The following is a 23,774-nucleotide window of genomic DNA, read 5'->3' on the forward strand; positions in this document are numbered from 1 at the left end:
CTCGCCATCTGAAACCACCCCTGCGTTCCAATACTCATACTACCATACTATTTAGTAGGGAAAAAAAGATTTAGTATGTCCCAATACATAGTATGTCAGATGCAGTATGCCAAGAGTACCAGGATGTTCTACCACATCTGGTCAGATTTCGCAGTATGGATTTCAGCATGCTGCTCTGGCCATTCTGACCCACAATCCTATGCGCAGCGGACGTTACGTGGCACTGACTGAGCTGCGTGTACAAGCCACGCCCACATAAGGACGACAACAAAACACACATATTGCACAAAACTCGCTCAGTGACAGCAGAAGCGACAGGAAGACAGAAGATCAGAAATATGACAGACGACAGCGCAGTATGAAACAGCACCGCCATTTTGACGACAACATTCAAATGTGGAGCTATGGACGAAGGCAGAAGTGAGCAAGAAGGGCGGACTTCAGGGATGATGTATGGAGTGTGTCCCAATAGTATGCATATGCATGCATATTTCATACTAAACTACATACTTTGTAAGGGCAGCTGCAGTACATACTAAAAGTAAAAAGTATAAGTATGCTATTTGGAACGCTGGGCAAGTCTACTTTCAGCACAAGGCGGAGCGGACGTAGCGTAGTGCAATTTTGGCTGACAGGCGGGCAGTGCGCACGTCACCAAACCTCACAATCAGCACAAACGGTGCCAATCTCCTTTGATCTGTATTTATTGCATTGTTAATGTGCCTGACATTCCGGAAACCTGCCCGTGAGGTTTTGGTGACGTGTGCGCACTGCGCATCTGTCAGCCAAAGTTGCACTACGCCGGGTCCGCTCTGCCTGCGGCTGTAGACCTCCTTGTCAATTGTGTAAACATTGATTACGCCTTCACGCAGTGCATTTTAAAGGCGAGGACAGGGGCTGATTTGATTGGTTTAAAGTGAATCGGCTGTGTCAAACCCACTCCGTGCCTCTCTCTTCCCTTGCGCCCAGGGACGGTTTTTGCTATGGGCAATGTGGGCAACCGCCCAGGGCGCAATCTACTTGGGGGCGCACGAGAGCCCTCCAAAAAAAAAAAAGAAAGAAAGAAAGAAAGAAAGAAAGAAAGAAAGAAAAATGTGTCCTTAAAAAAAAAAAAAAAAAAAAAAAAAACGCTAGTTTTCTAGACTACCATATTGACCCGCATAAAAGACGACCCTGATTTTAAGACAACCCCTCTTTTGCAAGACCCTTTTTTCGGAAAAATAGGCTACTTTTTATATGGACAAAATCTTGTTTGAATAAAAAAGCCACTGGCCTGCATCAGGCGGGTCAGCCACGGCACCAGCCTGTACCGCACCCACCCGGTCAGGTCTGCCGGATCTAACAGGTGAGCGGCCGGTGCCGCGGCAGTAATTTCGCCTAGGGCGGCAACATAGGCAGAACCGCCACTGCTTGCGCCGGTAGGAGGAACGGCGCAGTACTTGCGCCACAGCGCACGGCGTGCCAAAATTGCAAAATCCACTTGGTCACATCCAGTTGGCGGGCGCAGCTGTGCTGTGCCCCTGCCTCACCCGGTCTGCGAAACTAGAGCCCATAGGCACTTTTTCATTCATCTTAGTTATTTTTCAAATTAAATATTTTGAAATAAATGTTAAACACACTTCAAGTACAGAAAATTGGATCAATTTTAAACCATAACAGTATAAGCAAACTTTATTTTCTATTTTCCAAGAAAATGTTTAATCAGAAAAGCGGAAAGCACAGTTATGGCTCAATAACAGTGTTCCCTTGCAACTTTGCAAGTACATCTGGCCATATGGACTTATCAGAGTCAAAACAAGCTCACTATCACAATTCACTAGGCTTCAGTAATTCGGTCAGTACTGGTAATCCATCTTGATCGGCAACAACTCAAAGCATCTAGCCATTGTTGTGTAAATTTAACAAGACAATTATCTGGAAGCAGCTAAGTAAAATGATGTCAGCTTGGCTGACATCATTTTACTTGACATTTGATCTTGACACACATGCACTATAAATTACACTCAATGGGCTCTAGTTTCCCGGCGCAGCGCGGGGTGGCGTAGTGAGGCGAACCCCGCACAGAGCTAGTTTCGACCGGCGAAATGGCAGAGGCGGACAGTGTCCAAGTTTCGCAGGCGGAGGTTCGCCGAGATGGGAGTGGCGGCGCAGCGGGGGGAGGTGCCGACAGATTCAGCTTGGCGCAGTGACAGTTTCGTGCCAAAAGGCTTCGCCGAGGTGCGCCAAAAGCTCGCCATCTGAAACCACATCTACTTTCAGCGCAAGGCGGAGCGGAGCCGGCGCAGTCGAAGTTTGGCTGACTGGCGCACATCACCAAAACCTCACAATCAGCACAAACGGTGCCAATCTCCTTTGATCTGACATCAGCTGTGACGGGACAGTTGATATGGAGATATATGTATGTGCTGATTGTGATCGTAGCATTGAATAGTGTTTTTTTTTCGGTATTTATTGCATCGTTCATGTGTCTGACATTCCGGAAGCCTGCCTGTGAGGTTTTGGTGACGTGTGCGCACTGCTCGCCGGTCTCCGCTCCGCGCCTGTCTCCTGAGCTCTGCTCCGCCTGCGGCAATAGACCTCCATGTCAGCTGTGTAAACTTTCATTACGCCTTCGCGCAGCGCATTTTAAAGGCAAGGACAGGGGCTCATTTGATTGGTTAAATGTGAATCGGCTGTGTCAAACCCACTCCACGCCTTCTCTCCTCCCTTGCGCCGGTAGGAGGGACGGCGGAGTACTTGCGCCACCGAGAACGGCGTGCCAAACTTGGAAAATCCGCCTGGCCACACCCAGTTGGCGAAGCGCATCTGCGCTACGCCCCCGCCTCGCCTGGTCTGCGAAACTAGAGCCCAATATATGCTTTTGCTTCTTTTTCCCACACCAATATGAATTCAAGATTGTCACCAGAGAAATCAGATTTTTTTTTTTTTTACACATCATTTCTGAAAACAAAATGAAAATCATTAATGTTGTTGGAAAAAGAATAAACATAAATGCAGAAAGAGGAAGGGTTACAGGTGTAGTTATGCCCATTGTTTTTGTTGGTTACAGGCAGGGTTACTGCCATGTTTACTGTTTCCATGGGTACAGGTAGGGCCACTATCATCATGGTATATGTTTCCATGTTAACAACTCAAATTTTATTTATCATGGTAAATGCTTCCATGGTTACAGCCAGGTTTACAACCATCATGATTACTGTTCTCATGATCAGAGAAAGACAGTTACTGGTTGAGCTACTGTCATCAAGGCTACTGTTTCCATGGTTACAAGCAGGATTACTGTCATCTGAGCTGACTCCAAGAAATCAGGCCTTAAATGGATTTAATCTGTGAACTCTTCATCTGGACTGAGTTGATATTGTCCTGCTCTGCTCTCCTCCTCTGCTTCCTGGCTGAGCAGCAGATCCACAGGAAGATAAAGAAACCTTGACAAAGAGGCACACAGGTTAAAATATGTTAGGCAGGGTTACAAGACAACCTGAACAGTGACATTTGATTAAAAAAGAGCTCAGAGACATTTGATTAGAAAAGAGCTCTGACACAGATTCAGACTGGATATAAAGTAGTCAAAGACATATGCCAGTCAGAACAAGCTTTGATAGCAAACCTTGTGTCGAGTTTAGGATGCAGAACAGGTAGAGAACGGGATAGTTGACGTGTCCTGAGCCCAGGAATACCAGACCCCATGTCGTCCCCAGCAGGCAGGTGAGACCCATCACAGTGAGGCTATTCCTGCAGGACAGGCTGCCTTTTGATCTCCCTGGGGTGTGTTTGGACCCTTCTCTCAGCCTACAGATACCAGCGACCACTGTCCCCAATATGCCAGTGTTGAAGATGAATATAAGGGTGAAATACACCAGATTCAACCCATAGAAGAAGTGCTCATCTGTGATCCAGCAGCTGGGGGACATCAAGCAGTTTAAACCATCAGAGAGTGAAAGTATTGGATCATATTATAAAATGCCAAAGTGCACAGATTTCTTGAATGAAACAGGGTAAGATGGAGTTCACACTGAGTTTGTTTATATCTGCTCTATTGGGTAAAGCAGTGACCACTGACTTACAGGTTACTTGTTTGGTTGGTGTCAAGCATACTCATTTTTGCAACTCCATAAAACTGACGGATGTCATTCACTCCCACAAAGATACCCACAATTACAGCTGGGATTCCTGTATACACACACACACACACATATAATGCAACATAACGTTAGTGATGTGCTGAAGTGGAGGTGGCTATTGTGGAAAACAAAAACAATGTGACATCACACCAAGATATTTCCACTGCCACAGATGTAAGGAGTAAGGAGTGAGTGTAAGGAGTTAACAGTTATCAGGCAGGTGTTTTAGGGTCAGAGAACCGTAAACTCTAAAACTTGGTAGTCAATGTGATGTCTGACCTCTGAGGGCTGTACAAATCAAGAGCCAGGCTATTTCCTGCTCTCTCTTCCCAGGGCCTACCAATAAAGCTGTCAAATATCGGCAAGTAGCAAACAAGAATAATCAATCTGCCATGCTGTAGAAAATTACATAAATTAGACTACACCAATCTACATTTAAAGTATGGTTTACAAAAGTCAACTGTCTTCCTTGTATATTTGTCAAATCAATACTATCAAAATTTTAGTTTTGATAGCAACTTATATCACATGCAGAGACTTTGCTGTACATGAATGTTTAATGAAGTGACATGGCACTGCAGCACTCACCCCATCCAGCAAGAGACAGTTTGATGAGATAGCGTTTATAGTAGGTGTTGAACACCTTTACCAGCAGGAGGTAAAGGTGTAGGGCCTCTATGGCCATCCAAGTGAAACAGCAGAGCAGGGAGTAATGCATGGTGGCAGCGATAAACACACACACCCCATCTTGCTGCACCGTGGCTCCCCACTCAGTCAGCAGGAAGGAGGTGTTGAGCAGGAACAAGGCTCCACTCAGGGAGACGTGGATGAAGCAGGACTGGTCTGCTCTGTGGCTTCTGAAGAGGACAGAGATCAGAGAGACGCTTCTATCAACTTATTTTTTCTATGCATGCCTCAATTACTTAGATTAAAGAAGCTCTCAAAAAAAAGTCTAAGTTTGAATGCAGCACCATTTATGTCTCAAATGTTTGGTTCAGTTGGACCTTTTTTTAAAAGAGGCTAAACAGAAATAAAAGGGTCACAAAACTTGTCTGGTTCCCTTATCTCTCTCTCTCTCTCTCTCTCTCTCTCTCTCTCTATCTCTCTCTCTCTCACACACACACAGAAACACTTACCTATTGATGATATAAGTAATGACTGATAGGGCACTGAAGAAAGCAGACAGACCGCAGCCTATGTAAGAGATATAAGACAATATTTTCCAGTGGACTCCCGATATAGGTTCTCTCATCTGCAGAAAGAAGTAAGAGTGGCAAATGATTAGCTGGAATTTAGTGTAAATTACACCAGCATTTAGACAAAAATCAGACACATCAGAATTTTAGTTTTTTACACTATGGTGCTACATTTTCTTCCAGTAATGAACAAATGATGCTGAATCTAAAACATTATGTACCGACACCCATCATCATGAACACATCGACAACAGTAGGTCTCTTACTTACCAACAGGACAGCAAAAGGTGTGGTGTGGTTACAGCAACATTCGATTTCAGTGTGGTTATCATAAGTAGCACTGTAAGTTTCACACCCGTCTGTTTTCCAGTGGAATTCTGAGGAGGTTTACATTAACAGTGTTAGCTAGTATACGCCTCATAGTGCTAGGCATCAAAATTAATGAATTTTAAAAATGTAATTATGAGAGATGCAAAAATCCTGCATTTAGAAATTCAAATTTAATGATTCCTGATGATGTACTGAAAAGCCCACATGTAAAAACAGAAATGGCACATTATGTGAAATGTCAAATTATTTGTCCACATGCTGCATTAAGAGCTCTCATGTGAATGCATGTAAATTCAGTATTTTCCATTGCACATATGGGGTAAATTGCTGGGGTTTAACCTGATCCCAAATGATAAAAGATTTAGAAAATTTGAAGGTAACAGGAGGGCTATTCACACCAATCGCCACACCCCCTTTTGTCCAATCAGTGTGAAAAGAGAGACTTTTTCCATGCCCCATGACCAGGCTTCCCACAACATTTCATAATCTTGCCTGAATCCAATCAAAAGTTACATGCGTTTTTATGTGAGGCTGCGTCCACTGCCACACTCCACTTTCACCTCACTTTGGTGTGAGAAGTTTAAACAAGTTCTTCCTTGCCACATTACCAACCTTTCAACACAAATCCATTCATGACTTTTGCAGATATCCCACTAACTAACAGACAAATAAACAGATGGAATGAGATGAAAACAAAACCCCTACCCATCTCTGTTGCAGAGGCAATAAAAAGTAAATATATACCCACCTTGTTCATCAAAATAGTGACACTCTAACCATGATTCATTCTGTAGAAAAAAAAATATATGATACTGGGATTAGATACTGCATTAGTTAAAGGGTGATTCAACTATAAAACACATTTACACTGTTCAAACAAAAATTTGCCTGTTTTATGTTGCAATTATGGTCCTTTTTTCCAGTTTTATTTCCTTGGACTGCAATCTTACAATCTAAGAGGCTGCAAGAGGATGGAGGGGAAGGACTTACATCCACGAACGTCTAAATTTAATTACTATATAAGGTTATATCTACTCAAGACTGCAAAGCTATTGAAACTACTGGAGTTTAAGCTTCCTTAAAAGTAATAACCTTGCAGGTTAAAAGTAAATTTAACCAAGTGGGTTAAAAACAACAGGTGACAAAATAATAAGTTATTGCAGATTATGAGGGCTGCTGTGATTTCAACATTTAGAAGTGTTCCTTTATAAATCTGTCTCTTTGTGTGTTGTAACTTGTGTTTTCTAAAACTGACATTGCATTTAAAGGAACCAGTCTAGCATAGCACAAAGTGAGAGACAGGCACTAAGCCTAACAAGAGGTATTCTCTATGTCCTCATGCACATGATGCAAACTTTAACAATTAGGCAGTAATATGTTGAAAATGTTAACGCTCGCATACACAAACACACTTACATCAATATTTGTAGGAGCAGTGATATTGAAAATAAGCTTGAGTGGCGTTGTCAGATTCTCCAAGCGTTTTTCTCCCAGCAGCTCAATCCTCATAGCCATGGATGAGATATGCACCATTCCAAACTGCACAGGTGACAGTTTAAGCCATTCATAGAAGGAAACATACTGTGTATACCGCATTACAGCATAGTGTAGGATTCATTGCCAAAAAATAGCAAATGGCTCAAAGAATAAGAAATCATGCAGTAATGATCAATGATGCGCAGTCTTAAATGAGCTGGTGGCTGAAAGGTGAGTAGACACTAGAGAAGTGCAGGCCATTGTTTCTATTGTTTTTTATTGCATTTTTATTTTCTTAGCATCACCTTTTTATACTGATTATATATATTTATATTTATATTGTTTTATTGCCATCTATTGTATTTTTATTTCTTTGAATTGCATTTGTATATTGTTTTTTAGCTTTGAGCATTTGTATTTTTAACTTGAAAAGCACTTTGTGAGCTCTCTCTGTGAAAAGCGCTATATAAATAAATTTTACTTACTTACTTACTTACTTACATACCTGGAATTGGTCATGAAACATATAGCTAACAAGACCAACAGTCCTGTTTTCCTGTAGAATATGTTCCAGTGTGTCCACAGGCAGCCATGTCTCTGGGACAGACGACATGTTCTGAGGCAAAAGCTGAAGGATGGATGAAGACAGCATGGGAAGCCCCACACAGAAAAATTGTCAATGTAATTTAGGTCAGTGCCACTGCTTATGTAAGTCCACACCTATCAACATGTCAAAATAATTGTCTAATTAGCAGCACTCAGCTGCTCAGCCCATATCTGCCCTAGCCCATCAACAATTTCCACAACAGCCAAGTCCCAGATTCCAGCTTTTTAAGTGATTATGTACACTTGTTGTTCCAGTTTATAACTTTATGCAAGTGGTATTGAAATTTAATTTGACTGATGCCTGTTATGGAAATCATAGATAATATGAAATAATCAGCTGGCTGCAGTATTATAGCTTAAGGAGACCCGGTGAGGCTCAACCTGGCCAAAGACTAGAGGCTTGACTCTTGCGTGTGACCAGAGACTCAGATTTGTCCTTTAAACACTGAACCACAAAGCCCTCTTCCTCAAGAGCCTTGTGATTTCACTCAGATTTGTCCCTCAAAGACAGGGACCTTAGCTCAGATTTACCCCAGATTTGATTTGGATTTCTCCCTTAAACACTCAATATTTGTCGCTTAAACAAACAAGACTTTATCTAGATTTAACCCTTAAACACCTGACTTAACTTGGACTTGTTCCTTAAAGTCATGGTTTGGGTTCTTGATAACTGATTGATTGATACTGAATCCCAAACAAACGTGTGTTCATCTGCATCCATCAAGACTTTTCTTCAGCGTTAAATTGCTGTTCAAAAACACCATTATATGGGGAAGAACTCAAACTAGCACTTTTAACACTTGAGACTTTACTTGGACATGTCCTTTTAAACACTTGTGTCTCAACTTAGACTTGGCTCGTCACTCATTAGGCTATCTGGATGAAATCAGATGCCGTCATCACCCCAACCTGTTGCGCTGTGTCTGTACCTGTGGACTTTCTAGTTGAATCGTGTCAATCGTGGCAGAGGAGAGGTTATCATTACTGATACTGATCACATTCAGAGCCATGGTCTTAAAATAGTAGTAGGTAGACTTTCCAACCTCCTGCTGCGTCCTTTGCATGATTTTATGGATCAAAAATCTTTCAATGCTGTAGGAGGACAAAGGAGTAATGACGTGTGGAATGAGAACAGAGAATTACACAGTAGCAAAACATAAAGAGTGGTATACACTAGAACAGGACAATAATACTAATAAAAGGACTAGTAATACTACTGCCAATATTGGTATGACCTCTATCATCATTACTATTATTATTTATTATATGAATGTTATGTTTTTGTCTATGCTGCACCTTGGCTCCCATGCCCAGGGGCTAGTACAGTGCTGACATCTTGTATGTTTATGTTTTTAACTGTGCGTGTTCCCTGTCAAATAAATAGAGTGAAAGTATTGGATAATTGAATACTAGTACTACTGGAACTAATCATCATCAGTATCATCTTCATCATCAGTGGTGAAAACTCACTCAAATCCAAATTTTGCACATAAAAGCTTCCCTGTGATACGTATTGCAGTAAATGTACAAAGTGGAAGTGCAGTACCAGCACCTCAAGTATGTACTTAAGTACAGTACTTGAGTAAATGCTTGTTATTTTCTGCCATTCAGGACAATACTGATAAAATATAACAACAATACTGATTAGAGCATTCTAGAGTAGAGTAGATATACTGAAGAGCACAAGACACAACATTGTACTAAGAAGATTAGCAGTTTCTGAGTTACACTTACTTTATAAACGCCTTCTTCATTTCATCACTGTCCCTGAACAGGATCTTGCATGAGTCTCTTATAAACAGGAGCTGCATCAGTGATCTCAGGTCAGCTTGTGGACAAGCCAGTTTGTCAACCATTGGCAAGATTTCATTCACTTTGCACTTACTTAGGGTGCACTGGCCAACTGGGAGACAGAATTTAAAAAAAAGGACCAGCAGAAGAAGAGAGAGACAGTGCTTTATGATTTGCAGGACCAGGGAAATGACTCAAAGTGGAGTGGATGGATCTGAACGTCCTGATGTTGTGTGAGTGACTGTGGGATTTCGATCAAATTATTTAAGCTCACACTTTGTTCACAATCAGTGTTATGTTTATGTCTGTAAGCAATTATAGCTATAGTGTGAATGCTGAAGGACATCTGGGTCACTATCTAATAAGGCAACAACTTGAATATGGTTTCTATTTATTGATAGCTATAGCAGTCTGAGGGCTGAAAATAAACACCTCCAATCAGCAGTCTTTGTCTTCAGCAGTCTTTTTTATGAGGTGGTCAGTGAATTTTACTGATTTTAAAGGTGCACTATCCATAATTACAGTATAGGTCACTTGAAGTGAGGACCCTTTAGTCTCAATTGACCAAATAACTGTATAATAATGGCAATTTATCTGTGTGTTGGAGAGTTGAGTGTAAAGAGTCCTCACTTCAGTCAACCCTCAGCAATTCTCTATAGTGCACCTTTAAATGTTCAAACATATTTGTATGAGCCTGTTGTACTTGATCAGTGGATTATGATATATTTATTGTTAACACTGTTTGTCAACACATAAAACTGTACCAATGCAGGAAAAGAGGTTTTTTTTGCATGCTATATGACATGCAACAAAGGTTAATGAACAATCTGAGCAGGGCTATATGCACCCTCTAGCTCTCTGAGAGGCCACTCACACTGGCAAGTTTGATCCGCGCCCAAGCACGATTGCCCTTAAAATCCGGATTCTTTGACCAGTGTGATCGCTCCGTATCGTGCTTGAATACAGTACACTTCCCCCGCTCTGGCACGGTTGGAAGGGGTGTGCTTCTGCACGGTACGGGCGCGTACATGAGCACATGCACGGTCACGCACGCAGTGCGCGGATGTAGCCTAAATCATGCAACTTTCCTCCTGCCTCTGCAAAATTGTTTAATGTGCGCAGCGCGATTACCGGCGAATGGCCGCGTTGCGCAATCAATAATCATACGGGCTCAAACTTGCCAATGTGAGTGGGCCCTGAGTCACCTACATTCACAAAGTGTGTATTTACCTGTGTGTATGCTGAACTCAGTCGTGTTGGATGAACTCAATATCTTCACATCTTGACACATATACGTCCCATTGAAAATCTGACTCAGATTGTTATTAGGTTCGGGGCACCAAATGACACAGGGAATTCCGTCATACATGCAGCTGATAGACATAAGTCTATCATCCTTGAATGAAAGATCATTCCCAGACAGGGTCAGGCTTGTGGCGATATCTCCATTTGAAATGTTAATACAAGCTGTACATGGAGACAGAAATAAAGAAACATATACTGCTGCTGTTTAGCTGTCACCTCCTGCCAAATGATTCCAACCATATGTCCTGTCTTCTTTTGTATTGACAATGTCCTCCTGACTGAAGGTGCACTAGACAAGATTATAATGTAAAAATCCACCCTATCTTATCAGTCTGAATGAGGAAGTGAGTCTGTAACACAGCAGAGTGTCCCATTGCACTAACTTAATTTAACACTGTAAAGTGAACCATGTCACCAAAATAAAATGCTGGTGTCGGTATGAACAGCCAAACATAAGAGGCAAGAAACCCTGGGAAAAAAAGGATCTCTAAAACAGTGAGTGCTCCATCCAGAGCACACTGAAATCACCAACTTAAGCTCTTATTCCTGTCTTGTCTCTGGTTTCTTTCAGTATAAAGCAAGAGTATCAAAGACTGGCCAGGTTGGTTAACAAAAGCAGCATAGGAACACATTACAACAAAATCAGTACACATTACAGGATTGTTGTGTACCTCTTGCTGCCAGTTTGTGTCGCCATTGTGTAAAGTTGCCTAGTGCAGCTTAAAGAGTCAGACTTTTAAATGTTTTTTTTCCTCAATGTATCTGACCAAACAGAATTTTCAAGTTAATAATATCAGACAGAAGTCAAATAACTGACAATCCTCTGTTTTTTCAACCAATGAAATGTTCTTCGGTATTGCAGTATAAACTATGGACCTAAGGCAGCGTTGTTGTTCCTAGATGGCAACTAACAGGGATCCCAATAAACAATACACATTCAAAGTCATTCAAATTGTTATTTCCCAATTTTTTTTTTAATAAAGAAAGAAAACAGAGTTGTCTCCATCCCTACAAACCAGTTTATAATGTACCTTTATCGGCCAGCGACTCTGACAGCAACGGTAACAGGAGTAAGAGAAACATTCTACTTCCTCTGGGTGTGGGACTGAGAAAACAAACAGAAAGCAGAATAAAGGTAATAGCAGACACCCAGTTTGCATTAAATACAAGTTTACATACAAAACATTAAATACAAAACAAACAAACATGCTCTAAGGTAAGCCTTGTATAAGGCTTGTAACATATAGCAACATTTTTATACAGCTGCCTCTGTAAGATACATATGGAGCCCCCCTGAGGTCAGCTGAGAAAAAAAAAAAAAAGAAATCTGTATTGTCAGTTTAGAAATTTGTGCTTGTGCATTCATTGTCTGTGGCCTTAGAATCTGAGAAAAAAAAAGTTTTCAAGCCTTTCTACTGATGCTGCTGTAACATAATAATTTCCCAGTTTGGGATCAATCTATCTATCTATCTTGCACACAGGTTTCCAAACTTGCACACAGATTTCCAAACTGAGAATACATATTTCCTCTTTTGGGCTCAAACCGTGTCTAATCTTTGCTCTCAGATTACAAAACAATACTCACCGTTTGTTTAAACTGTGACGGCTAATTATGAAGCCATGCCAATGGATTTGCTTTCCAAGGATTGAGTTTACAAATCTCCAGGCATGGATTTGAAATTTGCAGGCACGGTTTACAAATCGGTGGGCTTGATTTTGTGATCCAAGAGCACGGATTATGAATCCACAAGCACAAATTTCTAAACCGAGAGTATAGATTTACTTTTTTTTTCCTCAGCTGACCCCAGTAGGGCTCCGTAGATACACCTATTTACATGAACTTGACTGAAAAATCTCTGATCAGATCTGAATAATCTGGTCTGATGGTTGGGTTTGGTTATAATCTGAGAAAATATTCACCCAAAAAATGTCCATTTTAACAAGTGATTTAGCCTTAAATTCAGCGTTAAAAACATGAAGTGAAAAATTTATGTCATCTGTAACAAATTTGTTCTTTTTTTGCCTATATGCAGTTTGAAATAAAGCAGATCACCTGACTAATATCAAGAAAATGATACTTCAGTTGACAGTAACAAGATTTTTTTTTTTTCCTTTTTTAGGATAACTAAGATTTTAAGACACTATACTACATGCAACACACAACTTCAAAAGTTGGATTTTATTTAATTTTTTAAATAAAAAAACTAGGATGTTGTTTACCCCGTAATTACAGAACTGTGGGAAATATAATTACTCAGCTACCAAAGGCAAAGGAAGGAAACAATAGTAAAATGCAAAGACAAAATAACTTTTTAAAGGTCTCAAAAGTATTACACTCACCCCACTCCATCACCACACATTAAATACACATATTATACATAACGGTGATTTAAGAGAAATACTAACATTAAATACTAAATGAATGCAAACTGAATTTCATGACTCACCGATGAAGTTACCAGCATATCTGCAGTTAAGCGTCACACTGTTTATTTTCTACCTCGTCAGTTGGAGCTCAGCAGGAGTGTACAATGGTGCCTGTGTTATGCTTACCAACGTGTGGTATTTGTTTTATGCAAATAGTTTTCCGCATTAAAAGTAGGCAAGTGTGTTTTCCAGTACGTTGACACTATCTAAGGTTTACTGCTTCACATTTTTTTCCCGTTCATTTGGTTTACTTACAATGGGTATGTTTATGGCAGTAGTGAATCAGGCTTGAAACAGTAAGGTTGTAGGTTTGAAACCCTGAGCTGGTTGGGGGAACTGAATTGGGAATTTACTGGGAAAACAAACAAACTAACAAAAAAAAAATCCTACCACCTGCTCATGAGCTGATAAAAGAAGACTAGCTGAACTGGGCAGCTGCCAGGTGTGAGTGCGTGGCTGTATATATATCATGTATCATATATTAAAGAACATCTTATCTCCTACAAGCCTGCCAGATCACTGAGGTCCTTTGACCAGCATCTCACACCCGACTCGAGACGTAAAGGAATACTTCAATGTTTCCGGTAAAATAGCCTTTTTCCAACTTACTCAGACTGAGACAAGATGTTCATACCATTTTCACCTCTGTATGTTCAGTCGTTCAGTTCCTATGGGTAGCATTTCATGTTAGCTTAGCATAAAGACATGGAGTCTATCGGAGTCATTAGCCTGGCTTCGTCAAAGTGAAAAAAAAAAAAATCTTAGAACAGGTCTGAAGCTGTGCTATTTACACAGTGTATCATGTGTATTTGAAATACACTTGTTGGAAATTTAAATAAAATAAATAAATAAATAAACAAATAAATAAATTGGAACAAGACGTCAGGTTGTCTTGGAGTGCACACTCCAATTCCACACCATCCATCAATACAGGATGCAAATGAATGCGGGCCTTTGTGTAAGATGATTTCCATGAAATAGCCTACATGCCACGCTGACCTAATATTTTGTTTTAAAGTTTTTTTCTAAAATGGATTCTAGATTTGTTAAGATAGATTTAGATCAATTATGTAACGAGAATAAATGTTTCAGCTGCATGACACACGTGTGCCATTCATAACCTGTTCTCTCCAGTGTCGATTGCTAACTGTTTTGTTGTTGTTGTTGTTGTTGTTTACAAACGTTTAAATTTGTTTGTTTCTCCAGCACATGACGGTGGCATCACATCCGGAGTGGCAGAAAAGAAAAAAGCAACAAAAAACAGTCATAGCTGCATCACAAAACATTGCTGTATACTGTGTACCAAACTTCTTGATCAATGTTGCCCGCAGCAACAAAGGAATTCTTTTGCACTATGAGCTGATGGACAGTTTGTGTGAAGGCAAAGATGATACATGTGCATTCCTTTTCTGCAGCCTTTTGTTTGCCACCGAATCTCCTGAAAAACATCCATGTACAGCAGATGTGCCTGTTGCAGGTACCATAGCAAAAAATACAGATAGCGCAAGTACGTCTGCACATGCAAAACAACCTTATCATTTGCAAATAAAAGTACAGTCTATCCTTGTGGAATCAACGCGTGTTTGTCTGTAGTCTGAACAAAAATGTATTGATAAAATGATGCCCATAAAAACATACATAATTGTCTCTCTCCTATGTCGTTCTTAAGTTTTCACACTCTCAAATACAAACGCAATATAGTCTTTCTCTTACTGCAAGAACAGCTTAAATAGAAAAAAGTAAAACATTGTGTCTATATTTACAGCTCACCACTTGAGAACCTGTATACCTAATTTTCTATCCAACACACACACACACACACACACACACACACACACGGCACTTTGTTGTGTTGTTGGTTGGTGAAGTTTAGCCACTGGTACTGCGTGTTTCACTGCCTGTGTTAGCAGATGCGCCGTCAGTCTTCAACATAGCCGTACAGAACCACAAGCAGATGAAGACACCTGCATGAGTCACAGGAAGGCAAGGAGAGAGAGAAAGACAGAGAGAGAGAGAGAGAGAGAGAGAGAGAGAGAAGGAAGTGAATGAAAGGAAGAAGAGAACAAGTTGCTCATGCTGACTACATCAGGCCAATAAATTCAGCACCACTAGTGAGGTAGACAGCTGATCAGCAATGCAAATAAGAATGCATTTTGACACAATGCAGCACCTGTTCCAGGAAACAGAAGTAGTTTTTGTCATAAAAATACATTGAGGGGGTGGATTATTGTTGGAATTCCCGTGGAATGGATGTGGTAGAGATGGAGATTAAAGTCATAGGTGACTTGATGTCCCTATAAGTAACCAAGTAACCACTGCGTCATTAGTATTCATCAACATTATCCACCACACCCAAGATACAGTATATATTGACTATTATGTGATATGAAGGAGCAGAAAATACTACCAACTGTGCCTGGATAGCATTGAAATAAATTAAATTTAAGGGAGTGAAACTTCCCATAACTGTGCTAAATCAATTCACTTGTGGGAACATAGGTTATGCATACACAAAACATGAAATGAAGGTATGGATTAACCAATCAAGGAAATCATATGTACTGTATCTTGTGCATCTTATGCCCTTGATGTAGTAAATCATTGCTGCAGAACATGGATTTTAATGTCCTGGCTCCATTGTGCTGACTGCTTCATTGACTGTCTGATATTTTCAACAGTTTATTGGCATTTTTGCTTCTTATCTGCTCTTGATAAAAATTATAAGCTATATCTTTCTGCCTGTGTTTTCCTCACATACTGATGATGAATGAGCTGGTTGTTCTGACCTTGCAGTGAGTTGAGGATACAAAATAGGTAGATGCCAGGAGTGGTCAGATGGCCAAAAGAGAAGAAGACAAGGCCCCAGGTGATGCCCAGCAGACAGGTGATTCCCAGCACCATGCAGGCATCTTTCTTAGCTCTGCCTTTCTCCTCCTGTCCAAACTGTCTTGCACAATAATACAATACAATTCAACAAAATGGCAGAAACAAACATGTCCATTCAAAAGAGTTTTATCAGTGATCAGTATTGCCTCATCTGACCTCAGTTCTGTGCAGTGCAGGTTAAAATTAAACACAGCTCAACTTCAGACATGAAATGTGTCATCATCCTGCCCTTCTAAAGTCATACTAAAGTATGAGGATGCCCAAATATCTCTCACAGAGAGAAGAATGAAGAGATTCCTGAAATTTGTTTCAAGTGTAGTTTTTGGAGGTGTTTGAGACATAACAATATAAACTAATACCAACACAAGCAGAGCAGCCATATTGTTGTTTTCAGGTGTTTTCTGATAAGTTTGTTGCCAAAATCTGTGCAAGGCACCTACTTCTCCTGCTGCTTCTCCTACTTAAGGTGCTCCCCCCTATCATTCCTGAAAATTCACAATGGGTGAACGTAAGAAGCAAAGGATTGCAACAACCGAGGCAAGCGGCAGAATTTCAGAGTTGGAGAAGTCTATGAGTGGCACAAAGTGTATGTGGATTTGTCATTCTTTCTTTTGGATAGCTCAGTAACATTTAACCATTAGCCTGCTGGAACAGAGCTTAGCAAAATTTGTCCTGGGCTGGTCTGCTGGTGAAGCTGTGATGTGCAGTTATGGAGTAGGAAATATTGAGAGGGAGGGAGAGAGTTTATATACAAAGTTGTATCTAGCAGTCAAATAAATGTGCATGGTGCAAGTGAAAAGTGGAAAAGCAGGTTGACTTCTTGCTGCAACAACATCCAAAATCACTTAATCAACCTTAACAAACTGCAGCAAATATTGCTTGTTTCTCATAAGTTGAACTGACTCTATGAGCATGATATAATTGTTAAATAATATTTTTTTTTAATTTTCTTGGTCTGTGCTCACCACCTGTGCTTACACATTTCCACAATCTGTGAGGCCAAGTGGTCAAACTCCCTCATACACTACTCATAATTAACACAAGGGTGCTGATGTGAATGTTTCTCTTTTTCCCATTTGGCAGGTTGTATTTACCACAAACCCAACATAAATGAGGCAAAAACCACTAGACTCTGACCTGTACCATCTCGTGATGGTGGAGAGCCAAAATACGTCTGACTGTCACAATTAGCATGGCCAGGTTGAAGATAAACACAATGCTGAACAGCCCCATTGTAGTCACCATCTTCACCAAAGTACTGGACACATAGCATCTGCAAGGAGAGGGATTATGATTACACCTCAAACGATGAATGATCCAATTTTTTTTTTTTTTTAATTTGCAAAAATCTCCATCATAAGAAGTCATTTTCTTTTATATTCAATATTAAAATGTTGAGTGAAGTGAAAACAACAACTAGTAGTATGAAACAATCCCACTTGTTTCCAATGCAGTTTCAACTGTTTCAATTGTTTCAAGTATGTTTAAACAAGACAGAATGAAGCAGATCAGCCCACTTGTATCAAGAAAATCATACTTGATTCAAGCAAATCCTGGACACAAATTGATTAGCATTAGGAACAAGCAGGAATATCTTATCTCACTGATTTGCACTTGTCTGAAGAAAAACATTTTAAAACTGCAATGAGACCAAATGACTTGTGAAGATAGACTTTCTTGCAATGTAATGATTAAAATTCAAGTGGCGGCCAGTAAAAAGTTTAGGGAGAGCCAGATCGACTACATAAGATCGATCCTGGAGCTTCAGCACAACAACCAGGATCTGTTTATGCTGGTTGTTCTGTGAACCAATGCTAAAACTCAAATACTTGGATGTCCCAAATGTTACTGGAAGATCGACACACTCTACGATAAAAACACTCTATGATTACAGGTTCAAGGTCTCTCTTGGTTGGAAGTCCTTGCAGATGTGTGCTAGCAGTTTTCTTACATCTTTATAACAGTGCTGTTGGTACCAGAAAAGCCCAGAGGAACTTGGCCATATGTGTGAGGGTCGATGATGGCCACCATGATCACGATGACCAAAGGTATGCCTGAAACACAAGGACACTATAATTTGAATGTGCCAAAATTGTGGAGATTCATCATTTGAATGTTTGCTCACTCACTAACTGAATATGAAATATGGCAGACTATGCATGCAACAAATCTGGCTGGGTCCTAACACATCAGCAATACCAACTGTAGAAATATGCTGAAACATCTGGTGCTAAAGTTTGGTAAAACTAACATCTTATTTCCCTCAAACTGTATGCACAAATTTGTTTACGTCCAGTGAGAATTTATCCTGCCAAGAATGAACACGTTCAATTCGATGTTTTTATTATCTACAGCCTTGCATTATCTCATTTAATTATTTGTTAATCTTTAATCTTTAACTATTAAATTATGAACAATGTCTGTAACAGCTATAACAAGATTTTGAATCTGACAGTCTAACAGGTTTAATAAAAACCAAAGTGTTTATTCTATATTGTAACATTACATTTTGAACACATAAATCATGTATTCATAAAGATATGTTTTATGGTGTTAATGTTAAGCAGAAAATACATTAAACAAAATAAACATAAGTTGCATTACAGTATAAAATAGAAAGAGAAAATTATATTGTATAATAGCATTTATTCAATATACTATAGTTGTTGAAATACTGTTGCACTGTTATCAAATGCAAGATATCACTACCATTTATGGTTGGGTATCATTACATCATCTGTTAGTGCACAGACAGTTTGCACATTGATGGGAAACTGTTGCTCTTTTTTGATCCAGATAAACTAATCAAGACCAAATTTGTTTTTATTGCAGAGAAAGTAACACAGATGTACAACCACAGGCTTCGCTCTCTTGGCCACTAAGCAACCCAGTGGTGCATCTGCAGTTTCACTGACTAGATTAATATACTTAAGGGATTAGACTAGATAATATACTTAAGGGATTAGATTAATATATTTATAAGTCCATTCTCCTGCCTGTAAGGCCACTTGAACAGCGTGGAACTCTCAACACAAACCTTGTGTTGCCTCTGACCCGAGTGACTATATTAAAGTTTCAGTTGAGTGTTAGGCCTGTCGTACGTCTCGGACCAGAGCGTGTATATAACTCACATTCAGCAATTATGTGTTTCTGTAATCTGTACCTGCTGCCTTTGAGGAGCCAATTATGAAATCCAGTCTGACGAGCCAGTGTCACCTGGAATTGTTAATTTAATATTTTATGACAGATTTTCACTGAGGTGTGTGCTGTCATGTATTATCATAATTAGAGATACAATGATAACTGTCAAAAAAAAAAAAATCATGTGTATTATCAGTACTTCAACAAAACTTTAGCTGCTCAGCTGACAGGGATACCATGTGATCAGTGTACTCTGGTCTGCAGCTGCTGCTCCACTCACCCCAGCCCAATAAGCAGAGTTTGAGCAGATATCTCCTAACATAGATGTTGTAGACTCTGACTAGGAGCAGGTAGAGGTGGAAGCCCTCCAGGGACATCCAACTGAAGGTAGCCAGTAGGGAGTAGTGAAGAAGAAGGGCCATGTAAATGCAAAACCCAGGGGAGGAGAGTGCTGCCACCTGCTGGCTGGGCAGGAAATGGACGTTGAGGAGGATCAATGCAAAGACCAGGTTGATGTGGATCTTCATGTTGATATCTGATCGGGCACCTCTGTCAGAAATTGTTGACAAATGTAAACATTGTTGGTATCGAAGGAAGAAAGAAGGAAGAATAATGTTGGGATGGGTAGCAAATTAAGTTAATATTATTTATTGAGTATATTATTAACACAAAACCAGTGGGAATCAAAGCAGGGTAGAGCATAAACAGAAAAATCCAGACATGACAGATGATCATGGGCAAAAGCATGAAATAAGGGCAAAAGGAGAACATTTAAGAGCATGTTTCATAATAAGTAAATAACTAAATCTATAATGATGGAAGCAAGGGGGAGGACTTTGATTTTAAGGGAGCAAATCGAGGAAGTAAAGAAGTACAGAAAAAAAGACAAAACGGAAAAGAAAGAAGGGAGGAAAGGCTTGAAGCTGAGGTGAAACAAAGCCCTAACATGAAAAAGTGAATGAATGAATGATAATGGCAGAAGCATGCACTGACCTTTTTGTGATGAAGAGCAGGAGAGTGACAACCAGAGCACAGAGCGACAAACTGCAGCCAATCAGAGTGATGTAAGACAGATTCACCAGGTCTGTCGTTTGTAGGGAGGGAGACACCTGAGGAGAAAACACACAACCTTTCTGCTGTTCCTGTATGATAGTGCACTACAGAACTAGACAAGTGCACTCAGTAGAGTGCAGATCTCCACCAGATGTAGTTCACCCTTTTCCAGACTATGGGCTATGTACTGAGCAAACCCTGGGCACCCAGCTGTATTGTCAAAGGCTTTTGTAATTACAAAAACAATACAGTGCAGTATTGAAAATATACTGCCAAAGCCCCTCAAGTTTAGCTGTTTCTTCTTCTTTCTGTAACTCTTCCGTTTATTACACACAGTATATGATTTTTTTGATTATTGTTATTTTTGTTGCTGTTGTTGTTGTTGTTTCTGTTCTTTTTCTTCTTCTTCTTCTTCTTCTTCTTCTTCTTCTTCTTCTTCTTCTTCTTCTTCGTCGTCATCTTCTTCTTCTTCCTCTTCTTGTCATTTGAATAATAATATAAACCCCGTTTTGCTTTCTCCTCAGTGCCTCACTGTGGTTCTGCAGTGGTGTGTGTGTGTGTGTGTGTGTGTGTGTGTGTGTGTGTGTGGCGGGGGATGACAGTCCTACCATGAGCACAGCAAAGTAGGTGAGGTGGTTGCAGGAACAGGTGACACGCCCCAGCCCAGGCTCCCAGTGTGTCACGCAGCCATGATCATCATACTCTGCACAGGCAGACATACAGACACACACATTTTACAGTCGTCCATAATGCAAGTGTTGCTGCTACATCTCAGAGTGTCATGATGGGACTTCAGGTAAAAAGGCTTAATCTCTTTGGAAGGAATCTAAAATGCATGATGATTTAGCTATTGTTTTATTCACCATAAATATAATAATGTCTAGTCACTCACTGCTTGATGAGTAATTGAGGAAAACACAGCTGGGTTGTTTGTTCTCCTGTGATAGAAAGCCACATGACAGGTTTGTTTTGAATTTGAATTAGGGTAAAAGGTAGAAATCAAGATACAATTTGATTCACAAGGATTTACAGGTGTTCTATTTGAAGGAGTTATAAGTTATTGTAATTATTATAAGTTAATAATAAGCATTATTCGATGAATAATGTGTAAGATGAAGTTGTAGTTACATTTATGTCCATGGTAAGCTTCATCGTGATGTTGACATGTTCCCGCAGTCCTGAAACTGTCTTCCCCCCCACACTTAGGCCAACTAGTCTTCTCTCATACACATTTGGTTCCCCAAAGACGCTCTGTAACACACAGCCAGTCAGTGAAACCAGTGAAACCGCGAGGACAGCACCCATAATCTGTTTTGGCACTGTCTAGAAAAGTGAGAGTCACACCCTTTACAGAAAACCCAGCATGTTTTGTTGCTGTGTGGCATTCTGGGTATCTGCTGCTCCTGTGGTGGATAAATTTGTCTTTGTCCTCCTCAATGGATTACTCTGTGTATGATTGTTGAACATCAGTGTAGAAAGAAGCCCTTACTCTTTGATTCTGAGGGATTGACACCAAAATTTGATAATTACTGTTGATGTTTTAGATCAGTGAAAACAACAAAATGGACACAGGAAGCTGTAACAGCTGTTCTTTTGTTGAAGTGTTTCAGAGGGAATTGTAGGTGAATTTTGTGTTTAAATACAAATGTCCAAAGCACAGAACAGAAAGGCTTTGGAGTTTTAGGATATTTTTGTTTTGTTTTGATTGTGACACACACACACACACACACACACATGCACATACATTCACAGTGACTCACTTTATTTGTTCCAGGCCAGGTAATCATGCAGAACACAACGATGTTTTCTTCAGTGGGCTGCAGCTCTCTAGGCAGACTGACGTTCACTATGGTGTCAGCTTGATATCCATCTAACACCGCCTTCATATCAGGGAAATAAAAACAGGAAGAAGTAGCAAGTATGTAACCACAGCAGAGAAATAAAGACATGTGAACCACCCATTTCCACTGAAGAGAACATTTGCATCACCCTCACGGAAGGAAAGTGGTTTATCTGATAGTGTTAGCTGTAAAATGTTTCATGTTTCTTCTTTTCTTAGGGAAAGCATAGTTTTTGCCAATGAACTATGCTGGCACTCCAGTCACTTTTGAAGTTGTGAAGTTTTTGATCTTACATGATGGGAGGATGCTAGGACATGATGAAAAATGCGTGATGCTATGAGGTTATGTGAATCTGATATAAAATATGAGGTTAAAATGGGTCTGAAATCTCTCATATTCATGGCTACCAAGAAATAAAACCCCCTCTGTCATGAATGGGAACGACAGACACAGGTCTTGGATCTCTTTGGAGAGGAAACTTATCTCCTCCTGCCAGGATAGATTCACCTCCGTGACACCATTTAATGGAGGAGGAACACTCCATCCAACATCCATTCCATAAGCACAGTTTAATATCCATTCCCAGTAAAACGGGACCTGTTGTGTAGCTGGTATTTACAAACTAGATTTAAAATGTTCATGAGTACAAGAAAGTTGGTGTTTATCAAATGTACTTGTTGACACCAGTGTGTAATCTGCCATGATAAATCCCACACATTCTAAAACACAGGCACGCCTTCATTTACACCCCCAAATAACCATTTATGGTAACAAACAGTCACTGTTTTTGGCACTCTTTGAACTGGCATGACGAGTCAAAGTAAAAGTAAAATTACAACGCAGGAACATAGAGGAAGTGGTAAATCCCTCAGAACGCAGAAACAGTTGCTGAAAAAAGTATCTTACCTATGTAATAGGTGGCCTTAATAACTACCGTATATTAATTGTCATTGTATTCATTGTCTAAGAAACAAAATTGTCAATTATTCAACCATCTAAAATAGACTTATAGATGTGTAACACAATATTAGTCTAAGATGTGTATAAAAGAAATAAATACACAGATTATTAATGTATAGTCATCTTCTTTTTTTCTTCTTTTCTTTACAGATTGCTCATTTGGTCAATTATCCCCTCCCCATTCCATTTTTCTTTACAGTTGCTAAGTTTCTTTACAGTTTGCTACATTTGCTAAGTACAGCAAGCTAAGTCCCCTCTCTATTGTGGATGGTATTTCAGTTTTCCTTTTCTACACAGCAAAGTTGCCGGCGTTAATTTTTCAGTGTTAGCAGCATTCGGTGTTATTTTAACACTTAATAGAGTAAAACTAACACTTTCCGTGTTATATCCATCAAAGTGTTAGTGTTGATTTCTGTCGTTAATGAAATTTAACACCCGCAGTGTTAAATTGGTCACACCCCTCATTTCTCTGTGTAGACCAGACACTTCACCAGGTGATTTCACTGATCACCTCACCTCCAAGCAGAGAGGAGGGACTAATCAGTGAAATCACCTGGTGGAGTGTCTGGTTGGAGTGAAAACCTGCAGCCTCTTGGCCCTCCATGGCACCAGTTTGACACCTGTGTACTACAGACCTTATG

General features: G+C 40.0%; 2 protein-coding genes across 3 annotated transcripts in view; both read right to left on the minus strand.

The window, feature by feature from the left end:
- Positions 1-2,852: 2,852 nt before the first annotated feature.
- LOC115357088 (adhesion G-protein coupled receptor G2-like) lies at positions 2,853-13,751 on the minus strand. Of its 2 annotated transcripts, none has more exons than XM_030048448.1 (14): positions 13,273-13,751; positions 11,857-11,930; positions 10,751-10,987; positions 9,464-9,632; positions 8,659-8,821; positions 7,629-7,751; positions 7,064-7,186; positions 6,396-6,435; positions 5,588-5,694; positions 5,258-5,373; positions 4,710-4,978; positions 4,065-4,170; positions 3,608-3,900; positions 2,853-3,425 (listed from the first exon to the last, which is right to left on the minus strand). In XM_030048448.1, exons 2-14 carry the CDS (start codon positions 11,906-11,908, stop codon positions 3,313-3,315), a joined length of 1,911 nt encoding a protein of 636 aa, XP_029904308.1. In that variant the 5' UTR covers positions 11,909-11,930; positions 13,273-13,751; the 3' UTR covers positions 2,853-3,312. The 2 variants fall into 2 exon arrangements, with proteins under 2 accessions (XP_029904308.1, XP_029904307.1); XM_030048447.1 differs by having other exon boundaries at positions 13,166-13,751.
- Positions 13,752-14,083: 332 nt separating this feature from the next.
- The window catches only part of LOC115357091 (adhesion G-protein coupled receptor G5-like), a 10,911-nt gene continuing 1,220 nt past the window's right edge, over positions 14,084-23,774 (minus strand). Inside the window, exons 3-12 of the mRNA XM_030048450.1 lie at positions 22,093-22,212; positions 21,461-21,583; positions 21,225-21,270; positions 20,941-21,035; positions 20,273-20,388; positions 19,560-19,828; positions 18,090-18,192; positions 17,276-17,411; positions 16,039-16,195; positions 14,084-15,216 (exon numbers count right to left, since the gene is read on the minus strand). Of these exons, the coding sequence (XP_029904310.1) occupies positions 15,122-15,216; positions 16,039-16,195; positions 17,276-17,411; positions 18,090-18,192; positions 19,560-19,828; positions 20,273-20,388; positions 20,941-21,035; positions 21,225-21,270; positions 21,461-21,583; positions 22,093-22,212 (1,260 nt within the window). The 3' untranslated portion in view covers positions 14,084-15,121. The remainder of the gene's footprint in view (positions 15,217-16,038; positions 16,196-17,275; positions 17,412-18,089; positions 18,193-19,559; positions 19,829-20,272; positions 20,389-20,940; positions 21,036-21,224; positions 21,271-21,460; positions 21,584-22,092; positions 22,213-23,774) is intronic.

Source organism: Myripristis murdjan, chromosome 3 (assembly GCF_902150065.1).
Source record: "Myripristis murdjan chromosome 3, fMyrMur1.1, whole genome shotgun sequence".
NCBI classification, from domain to species: domain Eukaryota; kingdom Metazoa; phylum Chordata; class Actinopteri; order Holocentriformes; family Holocentridae; genus Myripristis; species Myripristis murdjan.

Excerpts from the sequence above, each read along its gene's own strand:
- LOC115357088 (XM_030048447.1), bottom strand. The coding sequence starts at position 13,185 with ATGTGTGGTGATGGAGTGGG. Across the intron at positions 11,931-13,165 it reads ATGTGTGGTGATGGAGTGGG|TCCCACACCCAGAGGAAGTA; the intron begins GTGAGTGTAATA and ends TTGTTTTCTCAG. Across the intron at positions 9,633-10,750 it reads TGAGTTCAGCATACACACAG|TTGGCCAGTGCACCCTAAGT; the intron begins GTAAATACACAC and ends TCTGTCTCCCAG.